General features: G+C 45.2%; 1 protein-coding gene across 3 annotated transcripts in view; it reads left to right on the top strand.

The window, feature by feature from the left end:
* Positions 1–19,421, top strand: part of LOC126526682 (DNA excision repair protein ERCC-6-like) — a 332,661-nt gene that overhangs the window by 195,315 nt on the left and 117,925 nt on the right. For all 3 annotated transcript variants that reach the window (XM_055068344.2, XM_055068345.2, XM_050174540.3), the window contains 3 exons: positions 1,362–1,457; positions 15,190–15,408; positions 16,492–16,602. In XM_055068344.2, the coding sequence (XP_054924319.2) occupies positions 1,362–1,457; positions 15,190–15,408; positions 16,492–16,602 (426 nt within the window). The remainder of the gene's footprint in view (positions 1–1,361; positions 1,458–15,189; positions 15,409–16,491; positions 16,603–19,421) is intronic.

Here is a 19,421-nt window from a genome sequence, read left to right as displayed (position 1 = left end):
ACCAGTGCCGACAACCTTGTGCGCACATTGTGTTTCCGCCACTATCCTGAAGGGTAGATGTTGTGGGGTTCCACTCTGCGTGCAGCTAGGGCTGAAGGCGAGCTCCGGATCTAGCCCCAAGCAGTCGCTTCGAGGTACTCCCAACCCATAGCGCGGGAATCGCGGCTACGTCGGGTTCGAACGAATAAGGCAACCAGCGGCGTCAGCTGTAATAATGTTTATTGCTACCAGCAATAAAGAAGACTCGCAGAGGGACGTCCTCTCAGTAATGGTACTAAATAGGCTTGCCTTGTTGCCTGGGTTGGTCAGGCAAATGAGGTCACTCACGGGTTCCGGCAGGTGATTTTGTCCAGGCAGTGCAGTTGTCCGGCTTCCCAAGAGAGCGAGTCTCCCCCGGTGGCGCGCTTTTATGCCTTTTTACCTTTTTGCGAGGGGAAGTCCTCCTCACCCGCCGGATACGTTTCTCTTTCCCGCGAGCCGAATGGGGGAGAGGGGTACGCAAGTCACAAGAGTGACAGAGAAAGGGAGGGCGCGTAGTGCCTCTCTCTCTTGTCTACGCCGGCTCAACCCGTCCGCCACGTGCGAACGGGACGATGCGAGTGTTTTGGAGGAAATGGGAGCGAGTGCTCCCACAACGTGAGGGTGACCGAAGGAATGACACACATACAAAGTGTATGGGCCATGCATATTCTGCTACAAGCTGTGCTGATCATTCTTACGTATTTCACATTTATAAGCTACAGTGCCATCATAAGCTGTATGCCGCTCATCTAAAGCTGTGTATAGACAAGAACAGTCCCGTTTCTTGAGCCAAGGATGATACGATGGGCACCAGTGACTGAGACAAGCCGACCTGATAATGTAGTCGAGTACTCCAGTGCTTGTGAAACCACATTGATAGTGCATGCTAAATGATGGCGCTGGATTGCTACACCAGCACATAAGATATTGCAGCGTAACGCACTTCTCTTGTCTGTAATTTGCTAAGATGGAATCAGGAAGAATGTAAGACTCGACGAAAGTTATAGATCCTGCAGTCAAGGCCTTTTTTGTCATTGTTGTTGCATTGTAATAGTCAGTGATGCCTTCGTGGTGCAAGCCTGAGTCAAAGAGTTTATTCAGACAATATATGGTACAGTTGCCTAGGGCGCAGACCAAAAGGTAAGTACGACTACACACACTACACATTTTCACACACTACACACACACTACACACTACACGACTACACATTTTCTACACATTGTGAGCAGCTACACAACATTTTCTCTAAAATGCACTCTGGTTTTTGGCATGTTCTGCAGCTAGTGAGGCATTTTTTTTCCCTGGTCTCAGCTGAGTGCAGAGAAAAATTGTTGCGCAGGTGCTGTTCTGCCGCTTCACGGACCATCAACGGGCGCTTTACCAGCAGTACCTTGATTCAGCCGACGTTGCCAGCATCCTGGTTGGAAGGCTTCAGGTACACGCTTTTATCTGTGTGCACTGGTGTGTAACGCATTGTGTTGTCGTCTCCCTTCCATCCTTGTTTCCTGGTGCTAAATATGCTTTCAGTTTACCAACACGCCCAACAAATGGCATCCTTGCAAAGCAAGAGAGCAGGCTACTTTCATTACTTCCATCAAACCCACTTATACTGTCTGTCACGGCTTGTCACCCATGCGCCATCGACAGGGTATAGACCGTTTTTTCGTAGGTGCCGCCATATTGTGAACGCAGTGGCGCCGCCTATGAGCAGCGCCATACTGGCTTGGGTGAAAGCGGTCTTTTGCATGGCAGGTATACGCTCGGCGGTAGGTTCTGCCGTTTGTTTTCACGGTCGTGTGGTCTGTTTAGTATGACGTGCGTCTTCTACGTGGTAAACGGTTCTGTGAGGCGTGCTGAAGTGGTTTAAGGCATCATGGCCGGAATTTCTGCTGGTGTAGAGGTGGACGGAACACGCAGCGCGATGTGTGCGCGCATATTTGAGCCTACAATCACCCTTAGAGATCAATTGTGACCTTATTGCAGTATTGCAAGCTGCGGTTTAGGAGCCATGAAACATAAGCGACTATCGTAACCGTGTGGGTACCGTTCTGCTACGATAGGAGCTGTGATGTTATACTTGGGCAAGCATTCAAACTGTTCGCTGCAGCTTACATTGCGTGACTACTTGGTTCGATGGATGAGGTTTCCGCCCCTGAATAAAATAGTTTTGACAAGTAATAGCAGCATACCTTACAGTCTGAATTAAGCTTGTCCAGCAAAGGGACTGTTTACGAACTGCGCGAGCGTCCTAAGCAGTGGTAGGTGCTGGATTACAGATATCTTTGTTCTATATACCGCATGGTCCAAGCATACGGCATCAGCGGTTATGTATTCATAAACGTTGTGCGGCGTGACTATGCGGGTCGTATTGCGGCGTTAGCCCGTTTTCTCTTGCTTTTTCGAGAAAGAGGATGGTAACCGAACTTTTTTTTTTAGGTTGTGTTTGTTCCGTTCTCTACGACGCACTCACACGTATTACGGAAATTTTGTCCTCAAAAATTTGCATCGCATTCTTTTTATGCGATCCCTCGCATACATTGTGGCTGTATACAGGCCAAAAAGGCTATGCCGAAGCGCACAGCTTACATATGTATCGTGCTGGTTCACCAACCGCAGTGATCGCTGTGTTGAGCAGCGCCATCGGCCTCATGCAGGAAGGCTAGCGTAGATATATGGTAATTTGAAGCCTACTAGACTTGAAATGCGTGAGAACGATGTCGGTGCATCACAAATATTTGATAGTACCTGCTGTTTAGATGTTTCATGGTTGCCCTAGGTTGGCCGTGCACGAGCATGCGCTCTTATGCTTTATGTTTTACTCCCTCCTCCAAGCGGTCTGATAGTGAGCAGATTTACCATTTCATGCTGCTAACACAGAGACACCGGTTTTCTTTGTTGAATCAAAACCGATATAAGCAAAATAGTTCACAACACATACACACACCGCGACTGATAACGTGAGTACACTGCGTATGATAAAGCGCGTCACATTTTTGCACCCCCAAGAGATATTTCCACCTACTGTAGTTACCGATGCTCTGAAAGCCTTCCCTGAAGACCTTATATGAACGGGCATGGCGTAAATTTCACAAAGTACCATCTAAAACACCTCGAAATCGTTCCGCAGCACGCGACAGCAATACTTTCAAGCAGCGCCGTGCCGGATCGGCCAAGCCAGAGAGGAGGAAAGGCTCTCCGCGCACCCTATCTTCCTCGCCCGATGAAAAGATCTATACAAGCTGGTTGGTCATTTCGCACTCAAGCAAACACACTGAAGGAGTCGGAGTCGAAAAATTATATATATGTATTTATCGACTGACAACAGTGCACAAATTAAAACAAAAGAAAAAACAGAAGAACACTAACACACATGCACTTAATATATATCAACGATGATGACAAAAGAAATACAACAAGCAATTAACAGTGGACATAAAAACTAACACTACTCAAGGATACACTTAACAGAGGTCCACTAAAACACAGTTCCATAAGTCGTGGAGTCGACGGCAGAGCTTTCCTGAAGAACGCTGGCGAGCCAATCTTGTTGCAGTTGATGCTATTGCTGGGCTGGGTTTCCCGGGAGTCTAGATCTGACGACTTTCCTCAAGCAGGTTGAGCTAACTTGAGGGGAACTACCATGAGCTTCGTTGCAGATGTTGGTTTGTCGTCTTGTACGTCAACTAGTCGTTCGGAGTTCAGACGCGGCTAGGTGGCACAAGCGATACTTGACAGCCCTTGGCTGCTTTTCAGCAGATTATAGGTTTAGCTTCTAGACTGCCTACCTCGGTTCAAAACCTGCATTTAAATAACTTTTCCTTTCCCTAGTTCCCTTAGTCATGGAATGGCAGATATTGGTGGTGATCCAATTGAGTTCACTCAATTGTATCACGACTCCTCCCAAAGTCTTGGCCGTGCCCCTTTTAATGCGTGCTTTGGGTTCTCCTAAAAAAAATTGTTAGCACGCTGAACGGAAGGTGCATGTTTATCGCCCACCCTTGACGCAGGTTTCATCGCCAAGCGCCGCGAATTTTCTATGCGCACGTGTGTTGTGGAACAGCCTGCATGCAGCTACCATAACGCCATGCAAACGTAAAGTTTGCATGTGTTGGAATGCCTGCTCACGCCAAGACGCCAAGGAGACGGAATTCGCCGGTTACGAGTAGCGTGCGGATGGCGCGCTGACGAAGGTTCTATACTACACGTGCTACAACAGCCGGTAAACTTTTCCCGCGTTTAAACCCCCTGTCTAGATTGCCGACAGCTTTGGGGCAGCGCACAAATGCCGAAGATTGCATCACCGCTTACGTTCTACGAGGACGCATGCAGGAACATAACACTACAGTTGTTTGCCCGGAAACGTACTCACTGGAACGCTGAATGCAGCTTAGCAAAAAAAAACATACTCGCCAAAGAACATTTCCAACACAAGGAGATGCTAACACTTCGCCTTCGTTCGCGCGGAAAGAAGTGCTTGCACCAGAATTTTTTGCTTCTTGGAGAGGCCGGCTCTTCGCAATCGGCTCGTACATGTAAGGAGTAAAGTATAAACGCCTTCCAAGTGATCGTGCACGCGACAGCGACAGCGCGACAAGCGAGGCGATGGCTGTCGCGTTCACTCGTCGCCTGCAAGCTGAACTCCACGCGAGCGACGGCTTTGAGCGACGACTTCCCGGTATGAGGGCAGCAATATACGCGCCGAAACTAGCGTGATGCATGCTCTATCAATTTAAGTTGATGTATTTTACTGAAAAAGGAGCATAAAATTTTCTGAAGGTCTTGCACTAGGTTCCTATTCTTACACGTGTAAAATTCAATAGTTTGCTCGTTCCGTGCGTCAAACAGTAGTATTTGAGTTATGTACATCCAGTTCCGGCTTCGCGCTATTGGCTAGTCGCTCATAGCACTTCCGGGCGACGAGTGACGAGTTCTAGATTTCTAGAAACGAGCGATCGAGCGACAACACCGAGCGATCTGTTCAAGTGACGGCCCGCTTTGTCGCTCGAAGCCGTCGCCCGTCACCGTCGCGCGCAAAATCACTCTCGTGGAGTTTGGACTTAACGCCGAACTCCTCAGAGAAACGCAAGCTCTCGAAATTTTCCATGACCGTCTCAGCAAAACAGCACCAAACTACCTTGCACTGTTCTTCGTGTGTAGCAGCAGCAGTCAGTCCGGACGAACACCATCGTTGACGTCACGAGGCGCCCGACCAATCATAGGCGGAAATGAGGCGCACGAGCTGGGCGTGGCTGCTGCTGCACTTTTTGTCGAAATAAAATATGTTTGCGCTTTCTTTCACTCAATTTCGATGCGATATTCGAATTCAGAGGGTTGAAAACCACGATTTAGTGCTCTTCACTCATTTTTTTCTGGAAAGGCTTTCAGCTTCCCTTTAATCTCATTGGGGTTGGGGGAAAGACATATGACTACATATGTACCCTCTTATCCAACCGTACCGCAACGATACACATAGGCACAAAGCAATCCCTTTCATACGCTTTAGGTAGCTACGGCACGCCCCAAGGCTCAGTGCTGTCCCCTTTTCTTTTTAATCTTTCTATGGTCGCAAGCATTGCGGTCTATTCCCGATCTCAAGTTTTCACTCGACGCCGATGACATCACTCTTTGGACGACTGGCGGCTCCAACGGAGAGATTCAAGGCACTCTACAGGCCGCAGCAGACACCGTCGTGGCTCATGCCGGGGCTATGAATCTCACATGCTCCCCTCAAAAATCCGAGCTGCTACTTCTGCCATCCCACCGGGGGGCCGGAAAACACATGTCTAGCATAGAGGTAATCCAAACCACATCCCCGTTACTAGAGTGGACAGGCTCCGGATGCTCGGTTTACACATTCAAAGCAACCGGCTCAACACATATACCCTACATACACTCCAGACCACAGTCGATCAAACCCTGCGTCTTCTAGGGCGAGTCTCCAATAAACATGGCGGACTAAGGAGGCCGAACTTCTCCGCTTGATCCAGGCCTTCATTATCAGTAAGATTACATTCGCAACACCATATCTACATTTCCTTAAATCAGAATCAGATAAGATCGACACTCTTTTACGCAAAATATATAAATTCGCTCTCGGGGTCCCCATACGTACCTCCACTGAAAGGCTAATGCTTACTGGAACTTTGAACACACTTTCTGAACTCACAGAAGCCCACCTCACATCCCAATATAGCAGACTTTCTAACACCGCAACAGGTCGACACATTCTACAAACTTTTTCTATCACTCCGGCACCCATCATCAAGACTAAATACACCATTCCACATCACATACACGAGAACCTCTGCATCCCCCCACTTCCTAAAGATATGCACCCTGTGCATCACAAACAGCGCAGGAGGCAGCGAGCAAAGGCTCTCCAAAAACAATTCTCCACCTCTAAAGACGTGCTCTATGTTGAGGCCGCCGAATATGGTAACATAAATCATTACGCAATATCAGTCATTAACTCTCACGGGCAGGTCGCTGCGGTCGCCTCCATTCCTGGCTATTCCTCGGAGGAGGCGGAGGAAGCGGCCATAGCCCTGGCCCTCACAATTCCAAATTCATCAGTTATCGTTAGCGACTCCAAAGCAGCCATACATAACTTCGGAGCGGGTAGGGTCTCTAAGCCAGCTTTTTTCTCTCTTCTTGGCCCATCCTTTCCATCAAACTGTGGCATTAATCTGGACTCCCGCACATGCGAGCCTTGCCGGAAACGAGGCGGCTCATGCCAGTGCCCGAGGATTTACAGTCCGGGCTCAGGCATCAGATGCGTCGGACCTCGCCACGGAGGAGGCGCCGTTTACAGCGTGGGATCGACTTATTACTTACCACGAAATCTGCACACACTACCGATTCGACCGCTTAACCTTTCCGCCACTCGTGGGCAAATCCCCGCGTAGGTGTGGAGTTCTGTGGCGACAGCTGCAGACTCGCACCTTTCCGTCCCCTTACCTCCTCCACCGCATTCATCCCGCCATTTACCTTTCTCCCTCTTGTAAATTCTGTGCCTCTCCCAGAGCAGACTTGAACCACATCATGTGGGGGTGCCCTAGGCAGCCCCCTCCCCCTTTCCTCAAGCAATTATTGTCTAGTGAGGAGCAGTGGGAGGCTGCCTTGCGTAGCTCTAGGCCCGATCTTCAGGAGGCCATCCTGGAGTGGGCTGAGAGGATAAAGGAGGCCTACTCCAAGTAGTTCCTCCCCCCACCCTCTATTCCATTGCCCCCTTCCCTTTAAAGAGGGATAAATAAAGTTTTTCATCATTATCATCTGTGGTCAGAACGGGATAAAACATAGAAAAGTGGGGTGATAACTTGATCCTTGAGCACGTGGTTAGAGTGATAAACCTTGTGGAATAGGCAAAGACAAGCACATTCGCAGCGTAATGAATGATCTGGCACATTCAGAGTTTTTTTTCATACATGTAACACTGGAATGGCGGAAATAGTTAGATAAAATAAAGCAAGCTACTCGATTTTGAATTGCTTCAAGGTTTACGTTTAGTGATGCTTGATTGTTATCCCAAATGGCAGATGCGTATTCAAGTTTTGAGCGGACTAGGGTTTTGTAGTGTGTCAATTTTACCGAGGTAGGGACGATAGAAAAGTTACAACGAATATATCCTAACATGTGATTAGCATTAGCAGTAATATAATTAGTATGCATATGCTATGAAAGATCATTAGTTATGTGAAGGCCAAGATATTTGTGAGCGTTAGCGGTCGCTAATGAAGTGTCATTCAGTACATATCGGCACTGCTTGCTATTGCTGGCCGTACGTGATATGTGCATCGATTTACACTTGCTAGCGTTCAGTTTCATGAGCCATTTCTTTGACCAGAGTGATACATTGTGAAGATCTCCTTGCAGTTTATCTGAATCATCAGGGTTAGTGATATTTCGCTATATTACGCAATTGTCTGCAAACAGATTAATTGATGATGACATTACGCAGTTAGGGAGATCATTAATATAAATCAAGAAGAGTAGAGGCCCCCAAGACGGAGCCTTGTGGCACTCCGGATGTACGTAACTGTTGAAAAAGCAGATGAATAGTTATTGGTTGTGACATATTGAAATCGATTAGAAAGAAACTCCTTAATCCAAGACAACACATTTGGGTCAATATTAAGCTGATTAAGTTTATGGGTAAGTAGGTTATGACGTACCGTGTCAAAAGCTTTGGCAAAATCTAAATATATACAGTCAATATCAAATCCTTGATCTAAGGTGGCAAACAAATTGTTAGTAAAACAAAGAAGTTGAGTATCGCATGAAAAAGATTTTCTAAAACCGTGTTGAGATGGATGGAAGAACGAGTTGCTTTCCAGGAACTCGATGAGGTGAGAATATATTACGTGTTCTAAGAGTTTGCATGGAATGCTAGTTAATGAGATGGGTCGGTAGTTCTCGGGACATACTGCGTTACCTGATTTATGGACTGGAACCGCCCTCACCATTTTCCAGTCTGTAGGAAGCGATGAGCACTGTACTGACCGAGTATACAGTTTAGATAGAATAACAGATGAAAATAATGCCGTACATTTTAACATTTTTGAATGTTTGATATAACAAACATTTTCAAAAACGCCATTTGTAACAACGAACACTTCAAACACGGTTGTGGTAAGAGAAAGCACACGCTAAATTCTGAAGCTCGGTATCATGACCAAATTATATGCATGGAAGCGCACCCCCTGCTCTAGTCTAACCTCGCTGAAGATACGAGCGCTAAGATGAGCAAGCTCCGTGCATGGATTTCAGAAGCTGCGAGGAAAGTAGCCCACTTTCAACAATGTTAGGCTAACCATGCTCTCAAGGCATGTCCGCTTGTCTCCAGCATGCTTCAGGGCGAAGCAGTATGGTGGCTTCTGAGATAGCTTATAGCTCATAGTTTCGAAATGGCAGGTGATCACGCAACCAGCTGGGTGCTGTTTTGAAAGAGCTACATCGCCTCATTCTGTTCTTTAGATGACACTTTTAACAGAAATTTGCACCTAGATGCGGAAGTGTGTCTGGAACAAAAACTGAAATACAATTTTCGGAGTAAAATGTGGTCAAGTAATAGGAATTGTAACTGCCAGTGCGAGCTGCAGTCACGTTAGTTTTTTCATCTGTTGGAGGGTGCATTCACATATAATGAACTGCTGATACAACGATCACTATTTGCGATGGTATCGAATTAATTCTATAAACGGGTTTGACTATCAGACGACAAGGCAAAAGTATGTAAAGGTCGGCATGTTCGAGCTTAGCTATTGAAAAGGCACAGTGCGACTGGGACGGAGACAAAGAAACATAAACCACAACACAAGCAATGACTAACAACTGGTTTTATTTGCACTGAAACTGGCCTATTTATGCGCAAAAAAGCTTGCCATGTAGCATTGCAGTTAGCACAGATATGGTCACACATGATCAACCAAAAACAAGATACCGCAAACATTTAAGAATATGTTACTAAATTCATAGAACCAGTAAGAACAAGATATGGTCATCGAACAGTCTACTATCACCACGTATCTCAATGCTTCGGCCTAAGGCGAAATCACTAGTCCTTGTAGAGCTTGTGCCTTGTAGAGCGAATGTCATCTATGAGATTCTGCTGAGTTGTGGCAACGTGTACGTTGGACAAACAGGCCGCTGCATTAATATTAGATTATTAGAACATGCCAATTCACTAGATAATTCTAGAGGACAGCATCTTCCTAAGCATTGCAAGACCTGCAGGCATGACGGCAAAGTTTGTACTCCACTTTTCGGCAGGACTAAGATTGTCGGACAGGCAAGTGATAAGAAAGAGCATGAAGTAATCGAAGCTTTAGAAATCGCGAGATTATGGCCAGATACATGTGTTAGTGAGGCTTCCATGCATTTGTACCGCAAGGAGTTGGCATTTCTTGGCTTGACTACATGATAGCAGCATTGGCCTTTGCGGTTGGTGCGCATGCGTTCTGTTGTTGGTAGGAAGGTGGCGTTGGAGCATTAAACCAGTTTTCAGTCTGCGCCTGTGTCGTGTGGTTCTTTCTCTGTCTTGTCCTTTTTAGCGCAGTTTTTTCTTTGTTCTCATAATGTCATACCAACTAGCCCCTCACCGTACGCTACTAGCCAATTGGTGCTCTATTTGGCTCATGTCCCTCAACGTTTCCAAGTGCAAGTACATGTGTGTAACTCGCAAGCGGGACATCATTAACCACCAGTACTTTCTTAATTCCACACCCTTGACTAAAGTTGACTCTTACCGTTATCTAGGCGTTACTATCACTTACCAGCTTAGGTGGTCTGCACACATAACTCAACTTATAAACGACTGTTCTAAATCACTTGGCCTACTCAAAAGATAGATTTTTCTGTCTCCTGTTCCCGTACGCAAGCTCGCCTATGAAACATTCATTCGGACTAAACTTGAATATGCCTCAGCAATTTGGAACCCTCACCAGTCCTATCTTACTAACTCGCTCGAAGCAATGCAGAATCGCGCAGCACGTTTTATCGCTTCAAGCTATGACTGGCATACAAGTATAAGCGGCATTAAATCATCCCTCAGCATCCTTAGCCTAGCACTTCGTAGGAAGATTTCACAACTTTCCCTTTTCCACAAACTCTATTACAATTTCCCACACCTCACGAACACTCTCTTACTTCCGCCCAACCGCTTTTCTAAGCGTCTCTTTAACAACCTGAGTCTTCAATGTCTCCATGGTTCCTCTGATGCCTTCAATCACTCTTTCTTGCCCAGCGCTATTGAATTGTGGAACGCGCTACCCAACAGCATAGTAAATGAAAGTAATCCAGATAAATTTAGACACCTCTTGTCATGTTTTCTAAACCCTTAACCTACCTGTACTATGCAGTTGCTCTAATGTCTAAGTTCTTTTTTTTTTCCTCTTTTCTGTTATATTGCCGGTTGTGTTGCCATTTCTACTTCCGGTTCGTACCTTACTTTGTTTTTTTTTTATTTTTAATTTTTCTTGCCCATCGTCTACTAGCATGTATACTAAGTTTTGTTTACCGTTGTACTAATGAGTTAACCATTGTATAATAATTACCATAGTGTTTCTTGATGCTTTTGCCCCCCCCCCTTATGTAATACCATGAAAAGGGTCCTTAAGGGTCAATAAATGATGATGATGATGATGATGATGATGATGATGACGACGACGACGATGACGGGCCGATGTGCATCTACAAACGGCATCGTGAGGGAAGCGTGTTTCTATTTATGCCCCAACCCAGTGCTCGACCGCTGCGCCGCTTGCACGTACCACGTTTCTAGGTACTTTTTCACTGATGTGCAAATAACAGATTATCTTGATTCTTGTTTTTCTGAATTTTGCGAAAAGTTTAAAGCAATTTGTTTATTCTGCATTGATTAATTGATACACAACAAACTTAAAAAGCCAGCTAAACATATGCCATGGGTAAATAGACACACTATTCAGTTAAAACGTAAGGCCAAACGCCTAAGAAAGATAAGTCCAGCTACTAACAATTTAACCAGTGTTCGTGTCGCCCTTTCAGTGGCCATTGCAGAAGCAAAAAATTTTTATTTCAGTAACACTTTACCAAATTTTGTTAAGGAAGATCCCTAGAAGTTCTGGAACTTCATTGAGGAATGGAATAAATCCACAACGAACATTATCCATGATAGCATTCCATTAACTGATCCCAAGGCTGTTGCTAACCTTTTAAATGACCACTTCCACAGTGTCTTCTCCCCGCCAACTGAACCCTCTTTCCGAACTTCACCGTCCTGCACTTCTGACGTTAACATTTCTCATCAAGGTGTACTTAACATGCTCCTCCGGTTACAAGTAAAATCATCTATTGGTCCAGACGGCATTCCGAACACCTTCCTTCAGCATTATGTGGAACACTTAAGTAAAATCCTTGTAGTAATCTTTCAGGCCTCTCTACATTCCGCGGTACTTCCGCTCGATTGGAAAGTAGCACGTGTCGCCCCTATATTAAAAAAAGGTGACCCAAGCTCAGTCTTGAATTACCGACCAATTTCCATATTATCCTCTTCTTGTAAATTAATTGAACGCAATGTTGCTGACTACATTAATGATTTCTTAAACTAGCGCAACATTTTATCTCCTTTCCAACATGGCTTCAGGCAGGGGCTCTCGCCAGTCACCCAATTAAGCACAGTCATTCATTCATTTGCTTCTGTCCTTGACAAAGCTGGCCAAGTAGATGCGATATTTTTGGATTTCTAAAAAGCATTTGATGTAGTTCCTCATGATAAATTAATTTTTAAATTAGAATTTCTTGGTCTTCCTGGCTTTATCCTGTACTGGGTTTCTGCTTACTTGATGCGTCGAAAACAGTACGTAGCGGTTGATGGGCAGCAGCCCAATTCTCTTTCAGTAACCTCTGGCGTGCCTCAAGGCAGCACGCTTGGCCCACTACTATTTCTTATTGATTGTAACGACATATTTCATGTAATAGAGGCCCCTGTCAATATTCGTCTGTTTGCAGATGACTGTATTATTTTTAACGACATTAATACTGGTAATGATCAACTATCTCTTCATTTAACCTTAAACAACATCCTTGAGTGGAGCAACAAGTGGGGAACGAAACTTAGCTCTGATAAATCCGTGCTTCTACATATAAAAAAAAAACTACCCCTGAAGTTTTCATATTCTATTGGCCAAGATCGCTTGGCTGAAGTGAGCGAGTACAAATATCTTTGAATTACAATTACTAACAATCTAAATTGGTATAGCCACATTGCTGGTACTGCCTCTTCTGCTTTCAGAAAGCTACGTCTACTTCGTCATAAGCTCAAACATGCATCCCATGAAGTAAAATCATTGGCCTATACCACTTTTATTCGACCCAAATTAAAATACTCGTGCATTATTTGGGATCCGTTTACCAAAATCAACATTAACGCCCTTGAAAGGATACAAAGAAGAGCCGTACATTTTATTTTTTCCAAATATGGCCGCAATGAGTCTATAACTGAATTACTGCGGGCAAATGGTTTTCACACCCTTCAAACGAGGCGAAAAATAATATGCCTGAAGTTCCTTTACTCCTTCCTAAACCGTAAATTTTCTTTAGATCCTAGTCCATACATAACTCTTTCTGCATCCAGGGAAACCCGTCATTCCCACTCCCTCGCTCTCTCCCCTTACGTTGCCAGGACAAACCTCTTTAAATTTTCATTCTTTCCTCAAACTATAGAAGAATGGAACCTCATTCCTTTCCATCATCTGAACTCCCCTGAATCAATTCAGACTCATATTATTAGTATTAGTACGTTGCTATTTCGTGATATATTGTTTCATTTCTTAAGTTTCATATTTTGCAAGTCTGCCTTTTGTGCATGTATTTTTTATTTGTTACCTTGCCTCTCCTGCTTGGGCCACACGACCTGCAGTATGATGTAAATAAATAAATAAAAAATAAAAATAATCTTTTGATGCAAAAGGTACATTGATATTTCCAAAGTCGTGCTTTAGATTTTCAATTCTGGAACATTATGGCTTTAATGTTGTGATAAACATTTGATGCCAAAGGTGCATTGACTTTTATAAAGCCAGTGCATCGGACCATACAACGAGAAAAGCTAAATCAACACAGAATCAGAAATCAGACAAGTTGACAAAGCATGCAGCTAGGTCTGATGAGACAAAGTGTGGTGGTGGTTCATTTTTGCCGTCATGTCACAGAAATTAATATCAGCATTTTTGTTCGCCTGCGCCAAAGCATTCATGTCCAGACACTAAAGCCAGCATTTACGTTCTCATTTATTTTTCTAGTTTGACTTTTATCCGTGAGGAGACATTGAGCCTCTCCCGATTTTGTTGAGTTCGATTGTTACTTCTTGTTTTGCAGAAAGTAATGGGCCACGGGATACTTCAGTTGCTGGATACTCTTATTACATTATTGTGATAGCAAATGTATGGACACTCCAGGCGTATTCCTGCCGCCTGCTACTGGAGTATTCCTGCTGTTGCCATCGCCCTCATGTTCCGCATAAAGTCCAAGGGTGATAACATCGAGACCGCACGCCGCATGCTGTATGTGCGAGTGAAAGCGTAAGGGGTGGGGGAGCCATCGGTGAGCCAACGATGGTGGCTGAGTCTTGTGTGCGAAAGAAAGAAAAGTGGGCAGGAAGCGTGCTGCCTCCTGTATGTGTGATACATCAGGAGGAGTGGAGGGAGGGGGGGGCTGTGACCTGTGGTTGCGCAAGATGTTTATTTGCCTTGTTTAATGCATTATATACAGTGATTTTTTTCTTAGATACTTAGATTTATTGTAGACTTATACATATATTTAAATATCTTGTTGCAGGTTTTTGTGGATACGCACAGTGAACTTTGTTTCCAGCGGCACTTTTTTGCCCGTTATCAAGCTCTGTCGTTGCATTTCTAATGTGTGAGGGCAAGTCAAATGAAAATGAGCCTACCCACCCTGTACAATAATGGTTCGGTTCACTATCTGCGTTGCATGTGCGTAGCACAAAAGCATCTCTCATTTGCAAAAGGGACATGCAGGTGTTATTATAAAGGTTCTTTAATGCTCTTATACACTGGGTTGAACCTGGTTGTGTGACATAATGGACACTCCCAAAGTTGAACAGCGTGGTGCCGTGAGGTTTCTCACAGCTGAAGGTGTTTCCTAAAAGGTGTTTCCCAGATGGTGTTTCCCAAATGTGTTTCCCGTATGGCTGCCGTGTTCGTTGCACATTGCATTTCATTGGCCGCTGTGCAGCGTTAGAGCAAACGGTTCAAAAAAGGACATGAACGTTGCAAGGACGATTCAAAACTGAGCCAAAGCCACCGTGCAATCACCCCCAACACAATTGCAAAGGCTGATGAGCTGATTACACAAGAACGGAGGATAATCATGTATGAATTGGCAGGGCATACCCATTGCACCTGTAATCTGTAATCATTGTAAACAAGGCTCCTGTACGAAAGCTGAAACGTCTCATTTGTTTCCGTGAACCCAATTGGGCGATTCAACTGATTTACGCCAGTCCAATTGCTTTTCCTTAAACCATTCGAAATCCATTTGGAGTAAATGGTACCATTTGGACAACCCAAAGGGGTCCAAAGTTTCTTTTTCTGACGGTTGGGAGCTGCAACAGGCTGCTTGTGGCCTCATTGCATTCACCGGAATGCATGCCATATTTGATCGTGCAGGTGTTTGTGGGCCTGATAAATTTGCGCAAGATCTGCAACCACCCAGACCTCTACGATGGGGGGCCGAAGGTGTTCCGTGACACGGATGTGGCCACACTGCCCCCTGAGATGCGTTATGGTTTCCCTGGCCGCTCAGGAAAGATGACTGTTGTGGAGTCCCTGCTGCGGCTCTGGAAGAAACAAGACCACCGTGTGCTGCTCTTCACACAAAGCCGCCAGGTGAGATGAATTCGCATGTCAGGGGGGAAACATTCAACGTTCAAACAAGCTGGCGTGGAGGTGTCTTCAAGTGTTAACGGAAGATATGCACAAATGCCAGGAAATTAAGTGACCAGGCTTTCTCTCCTTTCAGCCCAGCAGCATTCACCTCTTGTAATGATTGCTTTTCCAATTTTTTGCCAATACGTGGTTTATTTTACCATAAAACACATAACAAAGTTGATGGTGCACTGGTTGCACATTGTTATATCTAATATAATGTTAAAATCAGGCTTATTATAAGGGAGTTCAACTGTACTGGCATGTGCCACATTTCACAGCCTGGTGTGAGATAAGTAGAGTGTCATATTCATACTCATTGCTTGCTTTTCTCATTAGCACTCTTAACTTTGTTCAACTTTCACCTGTCCAAGGCATGTTACTTTCTGAGTCACACGTGAAGAATCTGACAAAGAAAGATGTAACACTGAACAAGTAAAACTACTAAGCGCGACGACTATGCACAATATTAACTGGAAGAGGTCTAGGCTTTCTACCAGGAAAGAAACTAGAAGTCACGTCTGTCCCTGGAGTCCCTCGAGATACAATCTACAGGACACATGCTCATTCGAAATGAGGGAACCCTCTCCCCATCTTACGCATGGTGCTTGCACCACATGCTGAAACCTATTTAAACAGGCATTTCAACCATTTTCGCCCCATTGTAAACAAGGCTTCCGTATGCAAGCCAAAACAGCGTCTTTAAATAAGTTTTACTTGGTCAGTGTACGTCTTTCTTTGTCTCTCGAATATATTGATTACATTGAACTCTCGATTATACAGAAAGAATCTCTTTTGTCACTCTCATGGGAGAGTCTCACTAACGTCTCTCTTTATGAACACCCCCATTGGAGTCGGCATGTGAATGACCCTGACGAGTGTCATTGAATTGTAGGCTCCATGCTTCTCTTGTGGGCTCAGTAGTTAGAGCTGACCTGTAAATGGTAGTTGTTTATGGTGCACTGGGAAGTGACAAAGTGGCAATACTACATGGAGAATGCTGACGGTGCTCAACAACAGTGTCTCTCTTGATCACTCTTTCAGATGCTGGTGATTCTGGAGCGCTTTGTCCAGGAGCAAGGCTACACGTACATGGTGATGACTGGCGCCACGCCCATTGCTTCCCGGCAGCCAGCCATTGCCAAGTTCAATGCAGTGAGTTAATTTTGCTCTGTCAGAGAGCTTCTCCTAGTGAGGGAGCAGCTGTGCTCACAGGCAGGCACCTAATAAAGACATGGATAGATAAGTGATATTTTACTGCACTTTAACAGATAGACTGAGGCAGCCCATCCAAATGCTGGTCAACAGCCGCCAACCGTTTTAACGGTGCCAAATTCTAATGAGCTCAAGTTTTTAATACATCACACTCAAAGATGTATGCACACTAAAGCGCCCATCAGACTGTGCCCATTAAAAAATGAGCCAGCATTGTTCGTACTACATTCGACTGATTTCGCCCCAACCTGGTTTTTAAAGAGCATAAGTTTGGGCATGTTGGTATTCCATAACTTTTACGTTTTTAGCACACGAAAAGGGACGAGAGACAGAAGTATGACGCGGACACAGAGCTAACTTTGTATGCTTTGTAGGCACAGCTGTGAGGGACACCAGGTGTGCTGGGCATATGAACCAAGGGTGAACAAGCCGCTATTGCCATTTTCATCACGCCCCTCTAAGTTGGTTAAGAGGGGCATCGCAAAGTCAACCCTAATGAGTGCGCTTTGCTGCTCATGTCCTCACAAGTGTTTGTCCAGTTTCCTGGCACAAGAGGATCGCCTGAAACAGGCTGGTTTTCCACAGTATATCATCACAGCTGTGGCCGAAGGTCTCCTTAAGACTGCAAAACGCTGGGGACAGGATGAGCAGTTTACTTCACTGGAAATTGTGCGAGCAAAGCAGAAACTTGCAATAACACTGTACATCCACAATATCTCACACAGACTGAAGAAGATTAGCAATAACGCAAATGTAAGTGTCATCTTTTCAGTGTCCATCAAGCTGTCCAACTTGTGCAAGGCCAGCTACTGTGGTTCTGAGAAGCCCAATCGCCGGACAAATCACAAGGAAGGATATGTTCTTCGTGAGAACAATGTCGTATATGAACTACCCCTGTCGTGTGGCAAAAAATACATTGGCCAAACGGGAAGGTACGTAAATGATAGGCTGCGTGAACATGCAAATAATGTGCGAACTGGAGGAGTGGGGCATCTGGCTTTTCACTGCATAAAGCATGGGTGCAGTCCCGTTTATAATCAGTGCACTGTGGTAGGAAGAAGCCCAACGCAAACAACACGTGAGATTATTGAAGCGGCGAAGATCGCTAGTTTGGGGAACGCTTGTGTTAGCGCGCCTTCAATCGATCTTTCAGAAAAAGAATTCGATTTTTTAAACGTGACACAGAGGGTGGCTTGATGGAGAAAGCATTTTAGTCTTGCAGTTACAAAAGTTTTTTTAGCTATGCATGGTCGCCTTTTTCATCTTCAATATCGTCTTAACTTTCCATTACACGTCTCATTGCTGTCCTATTTGTTCAAAACCAGTACATATGCACATGCGTGTGCTGCTGGCTGTTCCCTATACATATGTGTACCCCTCTGTAGAATAAAACACAATTGTTAGAACTAGGGTGGTTTCTTGGGCTAGTTGGTAATTCATGATCAAAAATAATATACAGCGTAAAGGACAAGGACTGCGAGAGACGACATACACGGTGCTGTGTATGTCGTCTCTCACAGTCCTTGTCCTTCTCATTGTACATTATTTTTGATCAATTGTTGGAAGTTAGTGCAGTGTCCGTGTCGTACTTCTGTCTCTCGTCCCTTTCCGGGCGCTAAAAACGTAAAAGTTCTGGATTTTAACCCTTTCGCTGTCATGGACGTACCGGTACATCATCGCGCTTCCCCCCCCACGGTGTCACTGACGTACCGGTACGTTCTCTATCGTGCGTTCAAAATTTCGCGCCTGAGCGCAAAGCAGGCGCTCGTGGATTGGCCACGCCATCTGTTGACTCTTTCTACAAGTTCATATATTCGCTCCGACCTGTGTTAATCCATGTATTGAAGAGTACAGTGCGACTGCCACTCCCCACTTTCTCTTTGCTGAGTGGCGCGGTGGCTCCGCGTTCGCTGGATCATGCGTCGCGCGCGTGTGGTTATGGGTTCAAGTGGTGTTCTGCCATCTCCGCTGGTTTGAAGGTTTTTATTTTTCTTCTGTTGGTGTGCCTGCTACGGCGCGTCAAGTTCAGGCGCACGTGCCGTTGCCTCTCCGAAAAGGGTGACTCGATTGCTGCTTTCGCTCTCTCGCCGCACCCTCGCTTCCGACTTGCAGCAGTAAACGTAAAGCCCTTCGAACTTTGTTTAGCCTTTTTCCATCTCCCTCTGTCTTCTTGATCACGCAACGTCCCATTTCTCTCCGTTGCGCGGGCGACTGAAAGCGCATCCACCCTGCGCGCAGTTACTTTCGGATGGCTCGGCGCGCGGCACCTTCGTCTGCTCATGGCTGAATACCGATTCAGAATACGAGCCGAGCTCGGATTCGGACTCGGACAAAGTCAAATGAGAGGAAGAGGGTTCCGCATCGTCAGATTCGGATGTTGAACGGATTTTATAGTCAGGCTAATGATGATGATGATGTTTACTAACAACAGCTGCAGAACACTGAAATGTGCATATTGCATTGACTGTGTTATTTGTATACCAATCATAATCAAAAATAAATTGCTATGTTCATTCCCTGTTATGCTCGTTCCCTGAAACCAAGCCGACACTGGGGGTGCGTCACGGCCAGAAACGTCCGACAGCGAAAGGGTTAAGAGACGAGGCTACCCTGGAGACCCAACTTTCTTATTTTTTAAAATATCCGGATGAAACTTTCAGCATGCGTTCACACCACCGCACTACGAGGAACTGCAAAGTTTCATGAAGATGTGTTTATTAGTTCCAGAGTTATTGAGGTCTAACTAGGTGGTTCATGTA

This window comes from Dermacentor andersoni, chromosome 8, assembly GCF_023375885.2.
Source record: "Dermacentor andersoni chromosome 8, qqDerAnde1_hic_scaffold, whole genome shotgun sequence".
Taxonomy (NCBI): Eukaryota; Metazoa; Arthropoda; class Arachnida; order Ixodida; family Ixodidae; genus Dermacentor; species Dermacentor andersoni.
Note: the sequence above shows the minus strand (reverse complement) of the source record. Positions and strands in the feature narration are given on the sequence as shown.